This window comes from Alexandromys fortis, unplaced genomic scaffold (assembly GCF_014885135.2).
Source record: "Alexandromys fortis isolate MF-2015 unplaced genomic scaffold, M_Fortis_MF-2015_v1.1 scaffold_119, whole genome shotgun sequence".
In the NCBI taxonomy this organism is placed as follows: Eukaryota; Metazoa; Chordata; class Mammalia; order Rodentia; family Cricetidae; genus Alexandromys; species Alexandromys fortis.
The window spans coordinates 2,139,106-2,161,341 of NW_026067991.1; the positions used below are offsets into that span (position 1 = coordinate 2,139,106).

The 22,236-nt window shown below is 41.8% G+C and overlaps 1 protein-coding gene across 3 annotated transcripts in view; it reads left to right on the top strand.

Moving 5' to 3' along the window:
• Positions 1-22,236, top strand: part of Pcyt1a (phosphate cytidylyltransferase 1A, choline) — a 48,583-nt gene that overhangs the window by 22,785 nt on the left and 3,562 nt on the right. For all 3 annotated transcript variants that reach the window (XM_050159805.1, XM_050159807.1, XM_050159806.1), the window contains exons 3-8: positions 498-597; positions 8,057-8,173; positions 9,098-9,249; positions 13,219-13,297; positions 13,858-14,000; positions 21,306-21,494. In XM_050159805.1, the coding sequence (XP_050015762.1) occupies positions 498-597; positions 8,057-8,173; positions 9,098-9,249; positions 13,219-13,297; positions 13,858-14,000; positions 21,306-21,494 (780 nt within the window). The remainder of the gene's footprint in view (positions 1-497; positions 598-8,056; positions 8,174-9,097; positions 9,250-13,218; positions 13,298-13,857; positions 14,001-21,305; positions 21,495-22,236) is intronic.

The window sequence follows — 22,236 nt, forward strand, 5'->3', positions numbered from 1 at the left end:
TGCTTGGAACACTATATGTCAAAGCCAGACAAAACACCACAAGGAAACTGCAACTTAAAGTCTCTCACAAACTGAGATGCAAAAAACCCTTAACAATATGTCAGCAGATTGAGTCCATGAACAAAGCCTAGGCAAGCACTATGCTGTCTTCACAGGGCTGCAAGATGGATTTAATGGAACACACCATAATTAATCGATGAAGGAAAGAATAAGCATGATTATTTCAGTAGTCCCAGTTTCTTGGAACTGAGCTTAGGTTCCCAGTCAGATTGCTCGGTTTTATCCTGAAACCACCAGAAAGACATTTGCTTTCCATGCTGTGGTTTATTCAGTCTGAAGAAGGTTTTCACTTTGGAGCACTACTGTCCCCCTTCTCGGTGTTATAGAGTTTCCGTCACATCGTGGAATAACTGTCTGTTCTTTAAAGTTGTGCTGTCTTGAGCACTTCAGTGTACACCATTGCATCTGACTTACTTTTCTGTCATGTTCTTGTTCAGGGCTTACGGCAGCCAGCTCCTTTTTCTGATGAAATTGAAGTTGACTTTAGTAAGCCCTATGTCAGGGTAACGATGGAAGAAGCCTGCAGAGGAACTCCTTGTAAGTAACCGCTTAACTGTTTTGTTTGCTACAGTCCTTAGCATGCTAGTCTGCTGCAGTGTTCTGTTGCAGAGAATTGCCTCGTTCTATAAAATTGTAAACGGTTTTCCTTGTTACACATTGATTCCCTGGATTGTTGGCATTGCTATCATGAAACAGAAGACATAACAAAATAAAAAAACAAACCACAACAAAACTCTCACAACTATTTAGTCTGATGTCTAAGAATGTCACCCATAGGTCGGATGCCGCTTAGCCCAATGGGTTTGGTCCCCATTGTGGCAGGAAAGAAAAGATAGATGTTAGCTCTAGCTGGATTGTGATCTTGTTTGTTTTGTGGTACAGGGAAGTCAAACCTAGAGCCTTGCTCATGATTGGCAAGTATTCTATCTACTCGGCTGTACTTCTTGCCCTATGATGCTGTCTATTTTTTTGAGTTTTTTTAAAAATTATTTTTATTTATTTATCTATTTATTTTTTTGGTTTCATTATGCCTTCTCTGAGTATTTTTCTTTTTTTACGTTACTGGTCTTTTGGTTATATATTATGGTTTATGATGTTGTCTATTTATATAAATACTGAAATATTTAATATATCAAACTGTCATATATTTTTCCTAGCCTCAGAATTTTCCCCGTAATTCTTTCTCATAGTGTCAGTCAACTATGATGTTTCTGATTTGAAGACAAAAACATCTCATTGGGAAAGATTCATCACTTAATTTTATCTTCAATGATATAATTGTATGCTTTTTAAAATGCTTGCTTTATTATTTTGAGTGCCCATTTTCTTTATTTATAGGTTTAATATATATCATTAGTTAACAATCTCGGCCAAGTAGTTTTTTAGTGAACACTCATGTGCGTGCATGTGTGTACACATGTGTACGTGTGCATACTGATTGTGTGTGTGCATTCTGTGTATATGTGGGCGTGTGTGCCACAGCACGTGTGGAAGTCAGGAAATGAGTGAGTTCTTTCCTACTGTCTCCTCATGGGTTCTGGAGATCAACCCAGACTTGTGTGACAAGTGCTTTTACTTGTTGAACTGTGTCATTGGCCCCTGATAATTATTAATATATGTTCTGGGGACTCTTCTGCTTTGGACAGTTGGTTTTGGGGATCACCATAAATAGAAGCACCCAGGTGTGTGGTGGCGCACCTGTAACCTCAGCTGGGTGTGGAGGCAGGAAGATCATTTCAGCTCGTCTTTGGCTACCACTAGAGAATTTGAGGCCAGCTTGAAGTTGGGACCCTGTCTCAGAATACACCACCTTGGGCTTAGATGACTCACCCCTTAACTCCAGCTTCAAGGGCTTGACACCCTTTCTGGTCTGTGGATATTGCATGAACAAGGTACACAGACATATATGCAGGAAAAATACACTCCCCCCCACACACACCAAAAAACCAAAACCAGAAAAACAAACCCAATACAACAACCCCAAACCGAACTACCTACCCTCACAAACAAATGAAACCCTTCATAAGCATTTACTGTAAATACTACCGTAGGCAGATATTCTTTCCTTCTATAAATCCTCCATTATCTTTTCCTTTTTTCTACTTCTTTATCAGTTCTGATAAGTATTCTGTCTACTCTACAAATATAGGGCTGGATTTAGCTCTAGGCAAACACAGAGTAAGAGGCCATTACAACCACAGCACATTCTCATACAGACGTAACGTGTTCATGAATCTTAGCCCTTCATCCTTTTTCCTGGTTGTCCTGGAACTCACAAAGACCTACCTCTGCCGCTCCACCTCTGCTGGACATGACTGCTTCTGGTTTTTTTGTTTGTTTGTTTGTTTTGGGCAGGGTCTCTTCTGTAGCTCTGGCTGTCCTGGAACTCTCTCTGGATCAGACTGGACTCAAACTCACAGAAATCCACCTGCTTCTGCCTCTCAAGTGCTGAGATTAAAGGTGTGCACTATGATTACTTCTTAATTGTGTTCGTTTGTTTCCTTCTAAGTGAAGAGTAGTAAAATACAGCTATACCTGCTGCTGGGCAATGTCGATGACTGGAATCCCAAGACCCTTTGACCATGTTTGGCTGTGTAAATTATTATGATCCCTAGATTCCTAAGACAACAAAAATCTAGTTCCTGAGAACTTGTTTCCTGCAAAATATTTAGATATGGCTCACGTTGATCACAGCCTTTCTATTCATAAAGTAAATTTAATTTATTTAGTTATTGGGACAGATTTTCACTATTGTATCCTCTTAGATTTTTAAAATTACATTTATGTACTTATTTTGTGTGTGTGTGTGTGTATATATATATGTGTGTGTGTATATATATATATGTGGTTGTGTGACACAGTATACATGTTGAGGTCAGGGACAACTTTCAGTAGTTGGTTTTCTTCTACCATAAGTCTTGGGAATTGAACTCAGATAGGCAGGCATGGAGGTCAGATTTCAAAATGCCGACAGACAGTTCACGTTTCACAGTCAGCCATCGTAGTAGAACTTATAGTCCACAGCTTTATGCATTGTGTAATGACACATTCAGAATTTACACTTTGCTCAGGTCTGTTCACAGTTATGCGGTTTGTTGTTAGCATCCACGCATCACCGTGGTGCATCAGAAACCGACAAGAAAAGTAGTGGTGTGCTGAGGGAGAGCTCAGGGAGAGCATGGGCCTAGCATGCCTGAGACCTGAAGTCCGTGTTTAGGAAGAAAAGAAAATATGCTACAGTATTTCCAGGTTTTGAATCTTTTAATAGATAAACACTGATGATTTTAATTATTTAAAAGTTTTAGAAAAAAAATACTTTTTTTTTTTTTTTGAGACAGGGTTTCTCTGCATAGCCTCGAACTAATAGAGATCTTTCTGTCTCCATCTCCTGAGTGCTGGGATTAAAGGCGTGAGTCAGCACCACCCAGTGTAGAATGTAATTTCTAAATAATGCTAAGATTATCTTCATTATATATATGAAAAAATTAAGAAAGCAGCTAAAGTCAGCAGAAATTAAGAAGTAAGCCAGCTCCCCAGTGGGAGAGAGCAAGTGCCACAGCGGAGGCTAAAGCCTAGACCCTTAGTCTCGGTCTTCTCCACAGCCGAGAGGCGCTGCTCTTTGTGGGATTATGCTAAGCCACTAGAGGGGGCTTTTGATGACATTACTGTATCTTATTTTTTATTAGTCTTTTTATGTGTGAGTGTTTTGCCTGCATGTGTGTATGCCCACCATGTATATGCCTGGTGTCAGAGAAGGCCAGAAGAGGGCATCGGATCCCTGAGACCTGGAATAACAGGTAGTAGCAAAGCCGCATAGATGCTGGGAACAGAACTACAGTCCTCAGAGAGAGCCACAAGTTTGAGGGTTTAGCGAGCTCTTCTGTAAAGTTGGCCAACTAGTTTGACCTCTTGTTTTTTTCTTGCTTCTTCCTCTTGCTGTATCTTTTCTTATGTTAGATAAGAATATATTTGTGTCAGTGTAGGACAAGGAATAAAACACAAAAGGCCCTTGTGCCAGTCAGGGAATTCTAATAACTGTTCATCTCTCCAAGGTTTTCACTAGGAAACTTAAGGGAGCCTAAGAGGGAGGCTGTGCACTGTAGAACAGAAGTCTTTAGTCAGAGGTAGAGCTGTGATAGAGCAGGTGAGCTCACCTTCAGGCATCTATTGGAAGATGGTGAAGCAGCAGTGGGTTTAACAGGGATCAAAGGCAGGGCTTCCAGGACTGTGTCTGAGAGGCTGTCTCAGCAGACAGGAATTGAACCTGGCTTGAGAGGGTGTCTCAGCAGACAGGGAATTGAGCCTGGCTTGAGAGGGTGTCTCAGCAGACAGGGAATTGAGCCTAGCTCAGCTTACTTAGCCAGAGTAATGCAGCCACCTTTTTTATAACCTAGAGGGCGAGGGTGACAGGAGGTTGCTCTTAGTAAGCTGAGACGGTTGCCAATCAGGGTGTGCTTTATTTGGTTAAAGAATTTCTGGTGCTTGCTTTTCCCAAGACCTGTGCAACAGTGGCTCCTGCTGACCACTTGGTTAATATAGCAGCCTGTGTGGTGAGGTCTCAGCACACTGAGCTGTCAGTGGCCGGGAAGGATGCTGTAGAGGTAACAGGACACATGGAGGTGTAGGTTGGCAGGGAAAGGTTCCGTGATGGTTTACTGTGTTGGCAAGCAACTTCCCTCAGTAACGTTAGCTCTTGCACTCTCTGGACAGTGTGATTCCTCGGCCAGGCTGCCCTTGTTTGGCCCTGACTACTGTAATATGTTCATAGCTTTTACCGTCTTCTAGCCTTTACCTTTTGGGATCAAGTGTCATATAATAGCCCCTTTAGCCTTGCTTGGGAAAATCCAATGTTAGTTTCTTCATTAGTTCAAGGATTAAGATTGTATATGTTTGATTTTTTTTTTTTTATTTTTGCTTGTTTGGTTTTGTGACAGGGTTTCTCTATATAGACCTGGCTGTCCTGGAACTCACTCTGTAGACCAGGCTGGCCTTGAACTCATATCCTCCTACCTCTGCCTCCCAAATGCAGGGATTAAAGGTAGGTGCCACCACTGCCCAGCTAATTGTATGACTCATGTTTTATTTTACTTTGTCCTATAGATGAATAAACTTAGGCTTAAAGAGGAAGGTAACTGGTTGACAACTTGAGCTAACCCTTATATTATAGAACAGTATTAATGTTTTACTTTATTCCAAAATTTTGGGCTATCAAATGGCTCAGTGATAAAGGAACCTGCTTCCCAGACTGACAGCCTGAGTTCACGCCCAGAGCCTTGTCCGCTGTTGTCTACATGTCACATGGCATTCTTGTATGTGCTCAGTCTCTGTTTCTGTGTCATACACACGCATACATACTAGACAAAAGCTTAAATAATACAAACAAAAATGTGTTTCCTGTATTGTAAAATGAATACGTCTTGATGATATGACATCCACAGAGTACTGAAAGAACGTAACGGGAGCCATCTTCCTCTTCCTGCTCGTGTCTCCCAGCCGCATGTGCCCTCCTACAGCAGCCAGTGTGGCTCTTCGCTTACATCCCTTCCTACCTTGTCATGATTCAGTTTCCAATGAAATGTTGTCTTCACGCCTTTGCTATTTATTGCAAATAATAACACAGTGAAAGTATATCTGAAAGATAGTTTCCCAGAATGAGATGGCCAGGTCAAAGGAACCAGGCATTTCTCATTTGTCTTTGGTAAATATTGCTAAATTTCCTTTCTAAAAAATTATGAGCTAGGCGGCGGTGGCATACGCCTTTAATTCCAGCACTTAAGAGGCCGAGACAGATGGATCTCTGTGAGTTTGAGGCCAGCCTAATTTACAAAAGGAGTCCTAGGCCAGGCTCCAAAGCTACAGAGAAACCCTGTCTTAAAAAAAAAAAAATTATATGCTTGTGAAAAAAAAACTATTAAAAACAAAAAAAAACCTCCTAAAAACAAAAAAAAAAATTTAAAACCCAAACCTCTTGATAACCATTTCCTCTTCCCTGATCCACAGCCCTTAAGAGTTTTTAATTAGCAATAATCATGCCCGAATAAGCCTCATTGGCTGGGATACCACTGAGCAAAGCTTACAGCCCTTGAGACAGGAGGGAGAAGTTCTGTCCATCAGATGGGGCTCTGGGCCAGTGTTCCTACTGCTGGCTTCTATGCCTGCAGTGAAACAGCTCGTCTTCAGTGTCATAGTGACTGAGTTCCTTAGACTGCTGGGATTTCTCATGTGGAGCACAGCAAGCGTTATGCCAGTGTTTGTTTGTTTGTTGTTTTATTATTTTTTTTTGCCTTGGAATTGGTCTCATACACTGGGAGATAATTTTCTGACTTTACATAGACCACTACCACTAAAAATAACTCAACAGACAGTTCTTTTGATGGAAAAATGAAAAGCCATAATGAAAAGTCCTAAAATATTTATATTTTCAATTACTTCATTTATCTGAGAAGTGTCCTGTCATGCTTACTAGGAGGGAGAAATGCTTCCAGGCTGTTCAGCTCTGATTATATAACCGTCCTCCCTCTACTGCAGCCAAACCTCCAGATCCTCCAGATCATTTATTACTTTCTGGCAGCAGTGGGCTTTGTTTGGTTGGTTTTTTGAGATAGGGTCTCACTACATAGCCCTGGCTGGCCTAGAATTTGCTATGTAGACCAGGCTAACCTTGAACTCAGATCCACTTGGCTGTGCCTTCCAGGTGCTGGGATTAAATACATGCACCACGGGGACTGGAGAGATGGCTCAGAGGTTAAGACTTTCCTTTCAGAGGTCCTGAATTCAATTCCCTGCAACCACATGGTGGCTCACAACCATCTGTAATGAGATCTGGTGCCCTCTGCTGGCGTGTAGGCACCCATGCAGCCAGAACATTGTATACATTAAAAAAAAAAAACAAACCTGTGCCTACTAGGATTAATTTTCAAAGCAAAGTGTTAGTTATTAACAAGCACAGCAAACTGAAAACGAGAGTCAGAACAGTTTCGTTATGTTCCATTTAAACACAGAGCATAATAAACACAGGAAGATGGCTCCCGTTACGTTCTTTCCGTACTCTGTGGATGTCACACCATCCAGATGTATTCATTTTACAGTACAGGAAATACATTTTTATTTCTGACTTGAAATGTCATAAATTTCAGGTGAGAGCTTAGAGCTTAGTGGTTAAGAGTATGTGCTGCTCCTGCAGAACACCAGAGTTCAGCTCCCAGCCCCCATATTGGGCAGTTCACGGCCGCTTATTATATGTCTCTGGGACAGGTACATGTACTTACATGCACATACTCCCTCATACACATAATTCAAAGTCAATCTTTTTTTTAAGGTGAGGATTTGAAGTTCAGAATATGTATATGTATTGCCAGGCAGTGGTGGCCGCACGCCTTTAATCCCAGCACTCAGGAGGCAGATGCCAATGGACCTCTGTGAGTTTAAGGCCAGCCTGATCTACAGAGCAAATTCCAGGACAGGCTCCAAATCTACACCGAGAAACCCTGTCTCGAAAAACAGACAAAAAAAATGTGTTCATTGACTATATATTTAACATTACTTCTGAGGTAGTATTAAGGGAAATGTACTCAATCCTTATAAAAACATGGAGAGAGAAATTGCTGCTCTCACTAAGGAAAATCCTGTGTTGTTCAGGAAATCTGTACTCATTTGCTGAGACTGTGTAATAGTAAAATCACTTATGTTTGCATTTATTTTATTTTATGGTAGTGGGGGCTAAGATTAGGGCCTTATGCAAGATCTCTACTATTGGGTTATTTTTTTATTGTGAGACAGGGTCTCCCTGTGTTGTTCAGACTGGCCTTGATGTCACTGTGTAGTCCAAGCTGCCTCAGCTGTCAGAGTGGCCAGGATTAGAGTGTCACCAGGCCTGGCCCCAGAGAACGGATGAGAATGAAATGAATGAGAGTCCCACAGTGCTGCAGACACAGCGTCCAGGTGTGAGGGGTTAAGTAAATGTATTTTTGTGATGAGTTCTTTTATTTGGATTCAGGTGAGCGGCCTGTGAGAGTTTATGCGGATGGAATATTTGACTTATTTCACTCCGGTCATGCCCGGGCTCTGATGCAAGCGAAGAACCTTTTCCCTAATACCTACCTCATTGTGGGAGGTAAGAGGGCATCAGATGGTCTGGGTGGCATTCTCTCTTTGTGGGAGGTAAGAGAGCATGGGATGATTCTCGGTGTTCTCTCTTTGTGGGAGGTAAAAGGGCATCGGATGGTCTGGGTGTTGCTCAGAAAGAGCAGTCTCCCTCCTGCTTGTGTGACTTGAGTGCAGTCATCGGCCCGATTTCATTTATGAAAGGAAGGGTGTGGCACAAGTTGCCCCAGATAAGATCTATAGCCTTAGCTCAGCCTGGGGAGGGCAGCAGCAGGCGCACTGAGGGGGCCTGGATTATCTCGCAGTTCATAGCTGAGGTTGCACAGTTACAGAGGGGCTCTGATCTCTACTTAAAAACACCTCATCAGCTTTGACTTCACAGAGCTAGAAAAGTCTGCCAAGCAAACGTTATGGTCAAGTCCAGTCTTAGAAAAATGAGAAAGCGTTTTTAAAATTTATGTGTAGGAGTAGGTTTGTTAGTTTTTTTGTTTTGCTTTGTTTGGTTAGTTGGTTGGTCTTTATGTGTGTGTCTGTACCACATGTGTGCCTGGTGCCTGAGGAATTCAGAGGAGGACATTAGATCAATGGGACTAAAAGACGGGTGTGAGCCACCATGTGAGTGCTGGGAATCAAACGAGTATTTTATAAGAGCAGCCAGTGTTCTTAGCCGCTGAGTCATCTCTCTAGCGTGAAAAACTCCACTGGTGTTCATTTCAAAGTCAAAATCTGAGTTCTGTTTTACCTTCTTTTCAAAAGTATGAGCCTTAGTGTAGTTAGTTACGAAAAACATTGATACCCAGGCTGAACTACATCCAAAAGGTTCTTCTCCTGACTGGATGGGGATGGCCTAGAGAGTAGAAGATGGGGAAGGTTGGTGACTGGGGAAGGGTAGACAGAGGGGCCTTGACTTACGACTTTGGTGCTGTAAACCCAGTCTGCAGTGACGAGCTAACGCACAACTTCAAGGGCTTCACTGTGATGAACGAAAACGAGCGTTATGACGCCGTGCAGCACTGCCGCTATGTGGACGAGGTGGTGAGGAATGCCCCCTGGACACTGACGCCTGAGTTCCTGGCCCAGCACCGGGTAAGAAACGGCAGTGTACTCATTCCTAGTTCCAGCATCCCCTCGGTGCCCGAGACAGAAGGCTAGTCTATCTGTCATGTATCTTTATGGTCGCTGGGTTCTAGCCCCATCTTGTGGGGATAGCTATTCTTTCCTTTACATATGGAGAACAAGGCCCAGAGAGACTGATGCATGTGCTCCAGGTACACTGTTAGCAGGACGTCAATGAACTGTCTGGATCCCTAGCGTTTTCCCCTGCACAATAGGTGTGACCTACCCTTATTGTGTGCTAATCTCTTTAGAATAGCCATAGTTCTAGCCATATATTGACGGAGTTTATCTATCTGGGCTAGAAGACAGTTCAGCAGGTAGAGACACTTGCTGCCCAGTCTGATGACCTGAATTTGAACCCTGGACCCACTTGCTAGAAGGGAGAACTGACTCCTGCAAGTTACCCTCGGGCCTACATGTACACATTCATGAACAAGTTATACACATACAAAATAAATATATTTAATTTTTTAATGTAAAAAAAGATGTTTATATTGCAAAGCCAAGAGACTGAAGCATGAGGACCACAGGTTTGAGGCCAGCTTGGGCTACTTAATAAAGACTTTGTCTCAAAAACAAGCAAACATATGCTGGAGAGATGACTCAGTTTTATTTTATTTTATTTTATTTTTTTGGTTTTTCGAGACAGGGTTTCTCTGTGGTTTTGGAGCCTGCTGTCCTGGAACTAGCTCTTGTAGACCAGGCTGGTCTCGAACTCACAGAGATCCGCCTGCCTCTGCCTCCCAAGTGCTGGGATTAAAGGCGTGTGCCACCACCGCCTGGCTGATGACTCAGTTTTAAAAAAGTGTTTGTGTTCTTTCAAAAGACCAGAGTTTATTTCCAGCACCCACATGGAGTGGCTTGTAATTCCAGCTGCAGAGGATCCAGTGTCCTCTTCTGGGCTCCATAGAGCTCCATAGACAACTGTATACACACACACACACACACACACACACACACACGCACGCACGCACGCACGCACGCGCACACACACACACACACACACACACACACACACACACACACACGCGCGTGCGCGCGCGCGCGCGCGCATGCTACTGATAAAATCTTTTTCAAAGGGGCCAGAGAGATGACTGTGTGGGCAAGAGCACTTGCTGTTTTTTTACAGGATCTGAGTCTGGTTCCCAGCACCACATGGTAGTTCACAACTGTCTATAACTCCAGTTCTGAAGGATCCAACACCTTATGGCCTCCATGGGCACCAGACACACACAAAATATGAAAATAATACCTTTCAAAAAGACAAACAAAAACTGAATTCAAGAAGAAATCTTTGCATTTAGGAAATAGCACATGTTCTCTTCTGTTTATTTTTTTTTATTATTGATTTTATTGAGCTATACATTCTTCTCTGCTCCCCTCCCTTCCTCTCCTCTTCTGTTGATTTAAGTTTACTTTCAGCTTTGGTTTGGGGCTAGAAATTTTGTGGGAACAAAAACCAGGGGTGTTTGTCACCCTTGTTTAAGAAGTAATTATTATTAAAAACCCCCTGTTGGGCTGGAGAGATGGCTTGGTGGTTAAGAGCAGTGGCTGCTCTTCTAGAGGTACTGAGTTCAATTCCCAACACCCACATGGTGGCTCACAACCATCTGTAATGAGATCTGCTGCCCTCTTCTGGAATGCGGGCATACATGGAGGCAGAATGTTATATACATAATAAATAAATAAATCTTAAAAAAAAAAAAACCCTACCTTTGAATTCTCCTGTATTGAAGCATGCTTCCTACAAAGGTGGGCATGAGCTAGGTGGTGGTGGCTCACTCACATCTTTAATCCCAGCACTCAAGAGGCAGAGGCAGGCAGATCTCTATGAGTTCGAGACCAGCCTTGTTTACAAGATCTAGTTCCAGGACAGGTTCCAAAGCTACAGAGAAACCCTGTCTTGAAAAACTAAAATAATAATAATACACAGAAAACCAAAGGTGGCCATAAAAGGGATGAATTTGTTACAGTGGTTAGAGACCCTCAAGTTTGAGAAACAGTGTACATATTGTTACTTCTCTGCATGGGTGTGTGGATCATTGCAGGAGGCAGGAAGGAACAAAGCCGCCATGCTTCTGAAGCAGTACTTGAATAGGCCGGAAGCAAGTGGAGATTTACTGTAACTGTTTAGGATTAGGACAGACCATTTACTACATTTTATTTACTTCATTTACTCATTGTGTGTATGTATGGGGCCACAGCACACACATAAAGGTGAGAGAACAGCGTGGGGGCGCCAGTTTTCTCAGGGATGAAACGGGATAACGAGGCTTGGCAGCAGGTGCCTTTACCTGCTTGCCAACTCACCAGCCCAGGACAGACCTTTGTGGTTCTCCAGCTTTCCTCCACCAGCTCTGAACAGTGGAACCCAGGGTGATGAGCAAGGCATTCTCTGCAGCACAGCTGGCCCCAGACAGAGGTGCAGAGGAGAACTTGCTAATGTCCCCTTCCTCCTTGTGAGCAGTAAATCTCCACCACGCGGCTCGCTTGCTGCCAAGCCTTTACTTTGCTATCCTGTCAACTTGTTCATGGGTGATGGAGGGGTTAGCTTAGGTCCTGAGGAGCTTGCTTCACACTTGTGCAGCATCTGGGGCTTGGGTTTGCTCGAGTTAGTATTGCATTAACAAAGGTTTACGGGCTGTCCAGAGAGAGTCACTAGATGAGGGTTTGCAATCTTCCTAAAAGACATCTATTTACAGCAACGCGGTGATAAACACTTGTTGCTTTGGGTTTTCTATTTCTCAGTAGAACAAATATATTCCCTGTCTTTCTGGGTCTGTAGAAATGGGCCACAAAAAGGCTTCTAAAAGGGTGAAAGATTGGCCAGGCGGTGGTGGCACACGCCTTTAATCCCAGCACTTGGGAGGCAGAGGCAGGCGGATCGAGACCAGCCTGGTCTACAGAGCTAGTTCCAGGACAGGCTCCAAAGCCTCAGAGAAACCCTGTCTCAAAAAACTAAAAAAAANAGTATGCCTCCTTTCTTGGTGGAAGTGTTCCCTTGACCTCTGTGTCTCAGAGGTCTTCCTAGGCCCCCTGGTCCTTAAGGGGACCCTTGGGGTCCTTTTGGACCTAGTCTGTTCTCTAGTACTAAAGGGTAGGTCCTAGTCTGCTCCTTCCTCCACCTAGGTTCTGGCTTATGCTCACTGTCTTATCTGGGGCCATTTGAGGTCCTCAGTATGGAAATCTGAAGACTCAGTAGACTTTTTTTAAAAAAATTATTTATTTATTATGCATACAATATTCTGTCTGTGTGTATGTCTGCAGGCCAGAAGAGGGCACCAGACCTCATTACAGATGGTTGTGAGCCACCATGTGGTTGCTGGGAATTGAACTCAGGACCTTTGGAAGAGCAGGCAATGCTCTTAACCACTGAGCCATCTCTCCAGCCCTTTTTTGGTTTTTCGAGACAGGGTTTCTCTGTGGTTTTGGAGCCTGCTGTCCTGGAACTAGCTCTTGTAGACTAGGCTGGTCTCGAATTCACAGAGATCCGCCTGCCTCTGCCTCCCAAGTGCTGGGATTAAAGGCGTGTGCCACCACCGCCCGGCCAATCTTTCACCCTTTTAGAAGCCTTTTTGTGGCCCATTTCTACAGACCCAGAAAGACAGGGAAATTCCCTTCTTTCTAGGCTCTGTCTACTAACTGGCTTACCAGAAGCCTGTCCTGCTCTACTGACCATAGCATGCTGGTGGCGTACAGAGGGAGGCAGCACCTCTCTCTTAGACCAGGAGAAGAAACTGGCAAGCTTCCTATGTAGAAGCCATGAGGTTGCTTTCCAGACAGATTGTGGAATGTGTGAAGCAGGCAAAAAGGTACAGAGGAAAGGTGGTTTTGAGGTGTGACCCTTGCCAGTTTCCCTTTTCCTGAGCCCAAGAATATGTAGAGGGTCTTTCCAGTGGCAGTTAGCCTGGAGACGAGCTGACGTTTTCTTATTTTCAGATTGATTTCGTAGCCCATGACGATATCCCCTATTCTTCTGCGGGGAGTGATGACGTGTATAAGCACATCAAGGAAGCAGGTGAGTGAGCCGAGGTCCAGCTTCACTTCGTGGGGTCTTGGGCAACTCCAGAGATCCAGCTGCGGCACTGCTTTAAGGTAGGAAGTGGGAACTCTTACCTGCTTCCGGTCAAATTGTGGACAACGGCCTAAGTGAGCACCACCAACACCTGTCAATTCTTGGTCCAAACAGCTCATTTTCATTTCTTAAATTTAGGACAAGTCCCATATTTTTCTTACTATTGGGACAGTGCTTGCTTCCTTTCTCCTAGGCCTTGATTCCTGTGTGCCAGATCTCTAGAGTTCGCTCGCCCTTCCTTCCTTCCTTCCTTCCTTCCTTCCTTCCTTCCTTCCTTCCTTCCTTCCTTCCTTCCTTCCTTTTTTTCATTCTTCTTTTCTTTCTTTTTTGTGATCTGGAACTGACAGTGTAGACCAGGCAGGTCTTGAGCTTACAGAGATGCACCTGCCTCTACCTCTCAAGTGCTGGGTTTAAAGGGGAATCTATTTTTTGAGAAAAAGAAGTGTATTAGTCCCAGGTTCTGTCTAGGACATGACAGTGTTTGTCTGTTTGTTTCAACTCAGGCATGTTTGCTCCAACACAGAGGACAGAAGGTATCTCTACATCAGACATCATCACCCGCATTGTCCGTGACTATGATGTGTATGCGAGACGGAACCTCCAGAGGGGCTACACTGCCAAGGAGCTCAATGTCAGCTTTATCAACGTGAGTTGCAACCTCATCTTGCAGTTCCCTGCTTCTGTAGGGCACACCTTGCTTCGCTGTCTGGGCTGCGCACGCTTTTCAGTCTAGCTGTGATTATCATTCCCCAGAGGTAATGCACGCCGCTTTTCAGGAAAGACCACACTAATCACTTCACCCATGTTCTGCCCTCATGGTCTAAAAGATCAGTGTACTGATACAAGGACAGGCAAACAAAGCCGGACATGGTGGCGCACGCCTTTAGTCCCATCATCAGGAGGCAGAGGAAGGAGAGCTCTGTGTGTACCAGGCCAGCTAGGGCTGCACAGTGAGATCCTATCTTTAAAAAAATAAAATAAAATAAACAATTCAGCAAAAATATGTGCCTATGGTTACAACACAGATATATCTGAAAGCACTAGAGGTACGGTCAGAATTCTGAGGCTAGAATTAGTAATGTGACACTCTGTCTCAAAAAATAACAAATATCAGTGCATCAGTATATTTAGAGAGGCTTTAAACTGTTTGGTTGCTTTTTTTTTAAATCGGGTGTTCTCTTGAGAATGTGTTGAAAACTATGGATCTTTCCCATGTAGCTAATGACACATAGCATTCTATATACGGTTTCCCACATGGGAAAGTCCTGTTTCAAAAACAAACAAAAACCATGCAAGTACTTTTGCTTAATATTGGCTTTTAGAGATGCTATAAATTTTATATATACATAATACTTCAGTAAAGTTGATTTAAAAAGAAGAAATCGAGTACTGAGCTACCTCCAGGAGCAGGAGTAACCAATGGGGTAACTAGAACTGTGACACTGACTGTACCACGAGGAACAACCATCTGAGCTTTGGATTTACTGGGACCTAGATTATTCAACAGAATCTCAGAATCCCCAACCACACCTATTAGACGAAAAGATGAGTAGAAAAGGTAAGATCACATGCCATACCACAAAGAGCAACACAATACCAGTAAAACCTAAAGACCCTACAAAAGAAAGACCTGAACAACCAAATATGGATGAACCAGAAGAAAATGATCTAAAAAATAACCTCAAGAGAATGTTTGAAATTCTTAAAGATGAAATGAGAAATTATCTTAAATAAATGAAGGAAAAAACAAACAAAAAATTGGAAGATATCAGCAAATCACTTAAAGAAAACCAAGAAAAAGAACTCAAACATATAAAAGAACCTATTCAGGACTTGAAAAACTGAGATAGAAAAAATAAAGAAAACACAAGTCGAAGGAATGATAGAAACACAAATTATGAGAAAAAAATCAGGAACCACAAATGCAAGCATGAACAACAGAATACAAGAAATGAAAGAGAGAATCTCAAGCAGGAAGATACAATAAAGGAAATAGACTCATCAGTTAAAGAAAACATTAAATTTAACAAAAGCTTAACCCAAAATATCCATGAAATATGGGACACCATAAAAAGGCCAAATCTTAGAATGATAGGTATAGAAGAAGGAGAAGAAGTTCAACTCAAAGGCACAGAAAATTTAACAAAATCATAGAAGTAAACTTTCCCTACCTAAAGAAAGCTATGCCTATGAAGATACAAGAAGCTTACAGAACACCAAATAGACTGGATCAAAAAAAAATCCTCTTGCCACATAATAATCAAAACACTAAACATACAGTGTAAAGAAAGAATATTAAGAGCTGCAAAGAAAAAAGGCCAAGTAACATATAAAGGTAGACCTATCAGAATTACACCTGACTTCTCAGTGGAGACAATGAAATCTAGAAGGTCATGGTCAAGCATTATGGAGACATTAAGAGACCACGGATGCCAAGCCAGACTACTATACCCAACAAAACTGTCGATCACCATAGAAGGGCAAAACAAGATATTCCATAACAAATCTAGATCTCACCAATACCTAACCACAAACCCAGCCCTACACAAAATACTAGAAGGAAAACTCTAACACAAGGAAGATGGCTACACCAACAAAAATTCATACAATTGATGATCTCATTACAGCAATTCCCAAAGAAGAAAAAAAAATTCACAAATTAATCACCAATGATGAAAACTAAATTAACAGGAGATAGCAACCACTGGTCATTAATATCCCTTAATGTAAATGGACTCAACTCACTTATAAAAAGGCACAGGCTAACAGATTGGATACGAAAACAGAATCCATCCCTCTTCTGCATACAAGAAACGCATCTCAACTTCAAAGACACATCATCTCAGAGTAAAAGGTTGGGGAAAAATATACCAACCAAATTGACCTAAGAAACATGCGGGTGTAGCTATCCTAATATCTAACAAAATAGACTTCAAGCTAAAATCAGTTGAAAGAGACAAAGAAGATCATTTCATATTAGTCACAGGAAAAATCTATCAAGAGGAAATTTCAATACTAAACATCTATGCCCCAAATACAAGGGCACCCTCATATGTCAAAGAAACACTTCTAAAGCTTAAATCATATATTAAACCCCACACACTAATAGTGGGAGACTTCAACACTCCCCTGTCACCACTGGACAGGTCAGTCAGACAAAAAATGAACAGAGAAATAAGAGAACTAACAGATGTTATGACTCAGATGGACTTAACAGATATCTATAGAATATTCCATCAAAACAGAAAAGAATATACCTTCTCAGCACCTCATAGAACCTTCTCAAAAATTGACCACATACTCGGTAACAAAACAAACCTCAACAAATACAAAAAAATTGGAATAACCCAATGTACCTTATCAGATCGCCATGGTATAAAACTAGAAGTCAACAGCAATACTAATTCCAGAAAACCCACAAACACATGGAAATTAAACAATGCTCACCTGAATCATCAATGGGTCAAGGAAGAAATGAAGGGAGAAATTAAAGACTTCCTAAAATTCAATGAAAATGACCACACAACATATCCAAATTTATGGGACACAATGAAAGCAGTGTTAAGAGGCAAGTTCATAGCACTAAATGCCTATATAAAGAAGCTGGAAAAAAAATCCCACACTAGTAACAGAACATTTGAAAACTTAAGAACAAAAAGAAGCAAACTCACCTAAGAGAACTAGATGGCAGGAAATAATCAAATTGAGAGCTGAAATCAACAAAATAGAAACAAAACAATACAAAGAATCAATGAGACAAAGAGTTGGTTCTTCAAGAAAATCAACAAAATAGACAAACCTTTATCCAAACTAACCAAAAGGCAGAGAGAGAATATCCAAATTAACAAAATCAGAAACGAAAAAGGGGACATAACAACAAACATGGAGGAAATACAGAGGATCATCAGGTCATATTTTGAAAACCTGTACTTCACAAAATTGGAAAACTTAAAGGAAATGAACAACTTTCTGGATAAATATCACCAAAATTAAATCAAGACCAGATAAGCAAATTAAACAGACCTATAACTAGTGAAGAAATAGAAACAGTCATCAAAAGTCTCCCAACCAAAAAAGCCCACGACCAGATGGTTTCAGCTCAGAATTCTACAAGACTTTCAAGAAGAACTAATACCAATACTCCTCAAATTATTCCACACTCTTTTTGTGAGGCTACAATTACCCTGATACCCAAACCACAGAAAGACAATACTAAGAAAGAGAATTACAGACCAGTCTCACTCATGAACATTAATGCAAAAATACTAGCAAATCGAATCCAAGAAGACATCAGAACCATCATCCACCATAACCAAGTTGGCTTCATTCCACAGATGCAGGGATGGTTCAACATACGAAAATCTGTCAACGTAATCCAACATATAAACAAGCTGAAAAATAAAAACCACATGATCATCTCAGATGCCAAAAAAGCTTTTGACAAAATACAACACCCCTTCATGATAAAGGTCTTGGAGAGAGCAGGGGTACAAGGAACATACCTAAACATAATTAAGGCAATATACAGCAAGCCAACAGCCAACATCAAACTAAATGGAGAGAAACTCCCAGCAATTCCACTATAATCAGGAACAAGACCTCTCCATATCTATTCAATATAGTTCTTGAGGTCCTAGCTAGAGCAATGAGACACCAAATGGACATCAAGGGGATACAAATTGGAAAAGAAGAAGTCAAACTCTCACTGTTTGCTGGTGATATGATAGTTTACATAAGTGATCCCAAAAATTCTACCAAGGAACTTCTATAACTCATAAACACTTTCATCAATGTAGCAGGATATAAGATTAACTAAAAAAAAAAATCAGTAGCCCGCCTGTACACAGATGATAAAAGGACTGGGGAAGAAATCAGAGAATCAACACCCTTCACAATAACCACAAATAGCATAAAATATCTCAGAGTAATTCTAACCAAACAAGTGGAAGACTTGTATGACAAGAACTTTAGATCTTTGAAGAAAGAAATTTGAAGAAGACACCAGAAAGTAGAAGCCCTCCCATGCTCTTGGGTAGGCAGAATTAACATAGTAAAAATGGCAATCTTACTGAAAGCAATCTACAGATTCAACACAATGCCCAGCAAAATCCCAGCAAAATTCCTCAAAGACCTCGAAAGAACAGTACTCAACTTCATTTGGAAAAGCAAAAAACCCAGGATAGCCAAAACAATCTTGGGCAATAAAAGAACTTCTGGAGGCATCACAATCCCTGACTTCAAACTCTACTACACAGCTAAAGTACTGAAAACTGGCATAAGAACAGGCAGGAGGACCAATGGAACCAAATAGAAGATCCGGATATCAATCCACACATCTTTGAACCTCTGATCTTTGACAAAGTAAAAAATACAAATGGAAAAAAGAAAGCATATTTAACAAGTGGTGCTGGCATAACTGGATATCAACATGTAGAAGAATGAAAATAGACCCATATCTATCACCATGCACAAAACTCAAGTCCAAATGGATCAAAGACCTCAACATAAAGCCAGCCACACTGAACCTTATAGAAGATAAAGTGGAAAGTACACTTGAACACATTGGCACAGGGAACCACTTCCTAAATAGAATCCCAGCAGCACAAACACTAAGAGAAACAATTAGTAAACGGGACTTCCTGAAACTGAAAAGCTTCTGGAAAGCAAAGGAAAGACAAAATGACAGCCTACAGAATGGGAAAAGATCTACACTAACCCCACATCAGACAGATCTGATCTCCAAAATATACAAAGAACTCAAGAAATTGGACACCAAAAGATCACATAATTCAATAAAAAAATGGAGTACAGACCTAAACAGAGAACTCTCAACATAGGAATCTAAAATGGTTGAAAACCACTTAAGGAAATATTCAATGTCCTTAGTCATCAGAGAAATACAAATCAAAACAACTCTGAGATTTTATCTTCTACCTGTAAGAATGGCCAAGATCAAAAACACTATGACAACTTATGCTCGAGAGGTTGTGGGGAAAAGAGAACACTTCTGCATTGCTGGTGGGAATGCAAGCTGGTACAACCCCTTTGGATGTCAGTGTGGCGATTTCTCAGAAAATTAGGAAACAACCTTCCTTAAGACCCAGTAATACCACTTTGGATTATATATCCAAAGGATGCTCAATCGTGCCACAAGGACATATGCTTAACTGTTCATAGCAGCTTTGTTTGTCATAGCGAGAACCTGGAAACAACCTAAATGCCCCTTGATCAAAGAATGAATAAGAAAAATGTGGTACATTTACACAATGGATTACTTCACAGCAGAAAAAAATAATGACAGCTTGAATTTTGCAGGAAAATGGATGGAGCTAGAAAACATTATTTTGAGTGAGGTAACCCAGACACAGAAAGACAATTATCACATGTACTCACTCATAGGTAGTTTTTAAACATAAAGCAAAGAAAGCCAGCCTACAAACCACAATCCCAGAGAACTTAGACAACAATGCGGACACTAAGAAAGACTTACATAGATCTAATCTGCATGGGAAGTAGAAAGTAGAAAAAGACAAGATCTCCTGAGTAACTTGGGAGCATGAGGACCTTGGAGGAGGACTGAAGGGGGGGTACCACTCCTCCTCCATGGAGCATCGATACCATTATACACTAATGTTTAGGAACATTGGTAGAGCCAACTTTTTATCATTTTCCAGATGAGCAAGCATATCTCCAACTTCTATTTATTTATTTATTTATTTAGGTTTTTTTCAGGACATGGTTTCACTGTTGCTTTGGAGCCTGTCCTGGAACACACTTTGGTAGACCAGGCTAGCCTCAAACTCACAGAGATCCTTCTATCTCTGCCTTCTGGGATTAAAGGAGTGCACCACCACCTCCGGGCACAGATCTCCAACTTCTAAGACATAAACCATGGGCTAAGAAGATGTCTCGGTTGGTAGAGTGCCTGGTATGCGAGCACTATGACCTGAGTGCAACCCCAGCACCCATATACAGAGCTAGGCATGGCAGTGCATCCTCTCAGACGGCAGGGGCACTGAAAGTCAGCAGCCGGCAGCCTAATAGAATCAGTGTGCTCCAGGATCAGCGAGAGAGCCTGTCTCAGGAGAGTGGGTAAAGACTCATGATGGTAACCTCTGACCTAACCACACATGCATAGACATGTACATACACACACAGAGACATCATGAAAGGAGCTAGAGATGGGGCATCTAGAATAATGAATTAATTAAGGATCTAATGTTTCCATGTTGACTCTGGAATAATTGGCTTGTTTTTTGGTAGTGTGTAGTGATCTTGTATCTATACATTCCCATCTGAAAGAGTCATGTTGGGTATATTTATTTATATTTCGTTATATTAGATTTATCTTAAAAACCTTGACTTTGTTTGGCTGCATGCTGATCTGTTCCTGCCCTCACTGTTGTAGTTAGTTTAGTCCAGAGCTTTTACAGTGTTAAAATTATCACACTTTCAGCCAGGTGTGAAGGTGTGCACCTTTAATTCCAGCAGTTGAGAGGCAGAGGCAGATGGATCTCTGAGTTCAAGGCCAGCCTAGTCTACAGAGCAAGTTTCAGGACAGCCAGGGTTACACAGAGGAAACCCTATCTCAAAAAAACAAAAAAAGAAAAAAAAATTATCATGCTTTCATATAAGATGACTGTTCATAGATTATCTTTCCTATTATTATCCTAAATAAATACAGAATAGATTAAGAAAAGCAGAATTTTAAAAATTGAAAGTTTAATTTATGATTTTTATTATTATGTATATGTCTATGGGTAGGTGTGTGTGAATACAGATGCTGGTAGGGCCAGAGGTGTCAGAGCTCTTGGGCGCTGGACACAGAGGCAGGTGTGAGCTGTCTTAAGTGGGCGCTGGGAATTAAACCCAGGTCCTCTGGAAGAACAGGACCTGAACCATCTCTTCCAGCCTGGGCACTATGTCTTAAAAAGCGTTTATTTTGTCCTAGGAGAAGAAATACCACTTGCAAGAACGGGTTGATAAAGTAAAGAAGAAAGTAAAAGATGTGGAAGAAAAATCAAAAGAATTTGTGCAGAAGGTGGAAGAAAAGAGCATTGACCTCATCCAGAAGTGGGAAGAGAAGTCCCGAGAATTCATTGGAAGTTTCCTGGAAATGTTTGGTCCAGAAGGAGCACTGGTGAGAGCCCTTCTTCCCGACACCTGAGGGAATATTGGGGGGGGGGGGGCTTTTCATTTATGTAATCTTTATTTTTGAGACAAGAGCTCACTATGTTACCTTGGTTGACTTGAAACTGGCAGTGTAGACAAGGCTGGCCAAGGACGCAGAGTGATCTGCCTGTCTCTGTCTCCCAGCTGCTAGGATTAAAGTTGTGTGCCACCACACCAGGCTTATTTACTTATTATTCTGAGGCAGTATCTCCCTAAGGTGCCCAGACTGGCCTTGAACTCTGTTTGTGGTCCAAGGCAGGCCATGAACTTGTGATACGAATACTTCAACCGCCAGTCAATGTTCAGTGGATTCAGGAATTGCACTGCTGAGGAAAGGAATATAGACTCTTTGAGGAGAAAGGAATGTCAAATTAAGACATTATCTTATCCAGTCTTACGTTTTCCTACTAATTTTGTCAGCTCTCTGTCAGCCTTGACATCTGGAGTCAAGATAACTAGGTAGCCTCAGCTGTTCCTTCTGTGTTCTGCACTAACATAGAAGAGAAATGTGAAAGAGCACAGATAAGGAGCCTCTTTTCTGTGAGGAGCTGCTGTGGGTCCCCAGTGAGACTAGCAGTGCCCTCAAACCAAACAGAGAGCTCCATTAGTGAGCCTTTGTGTTGGCCCGGCATGTGGACTGCAGTCTAGCCTCTGAAGAATGTCTCTGGTGGAGGTCAAGAAAGGCTGAGAGGCAAGCAGGTGAAGACACA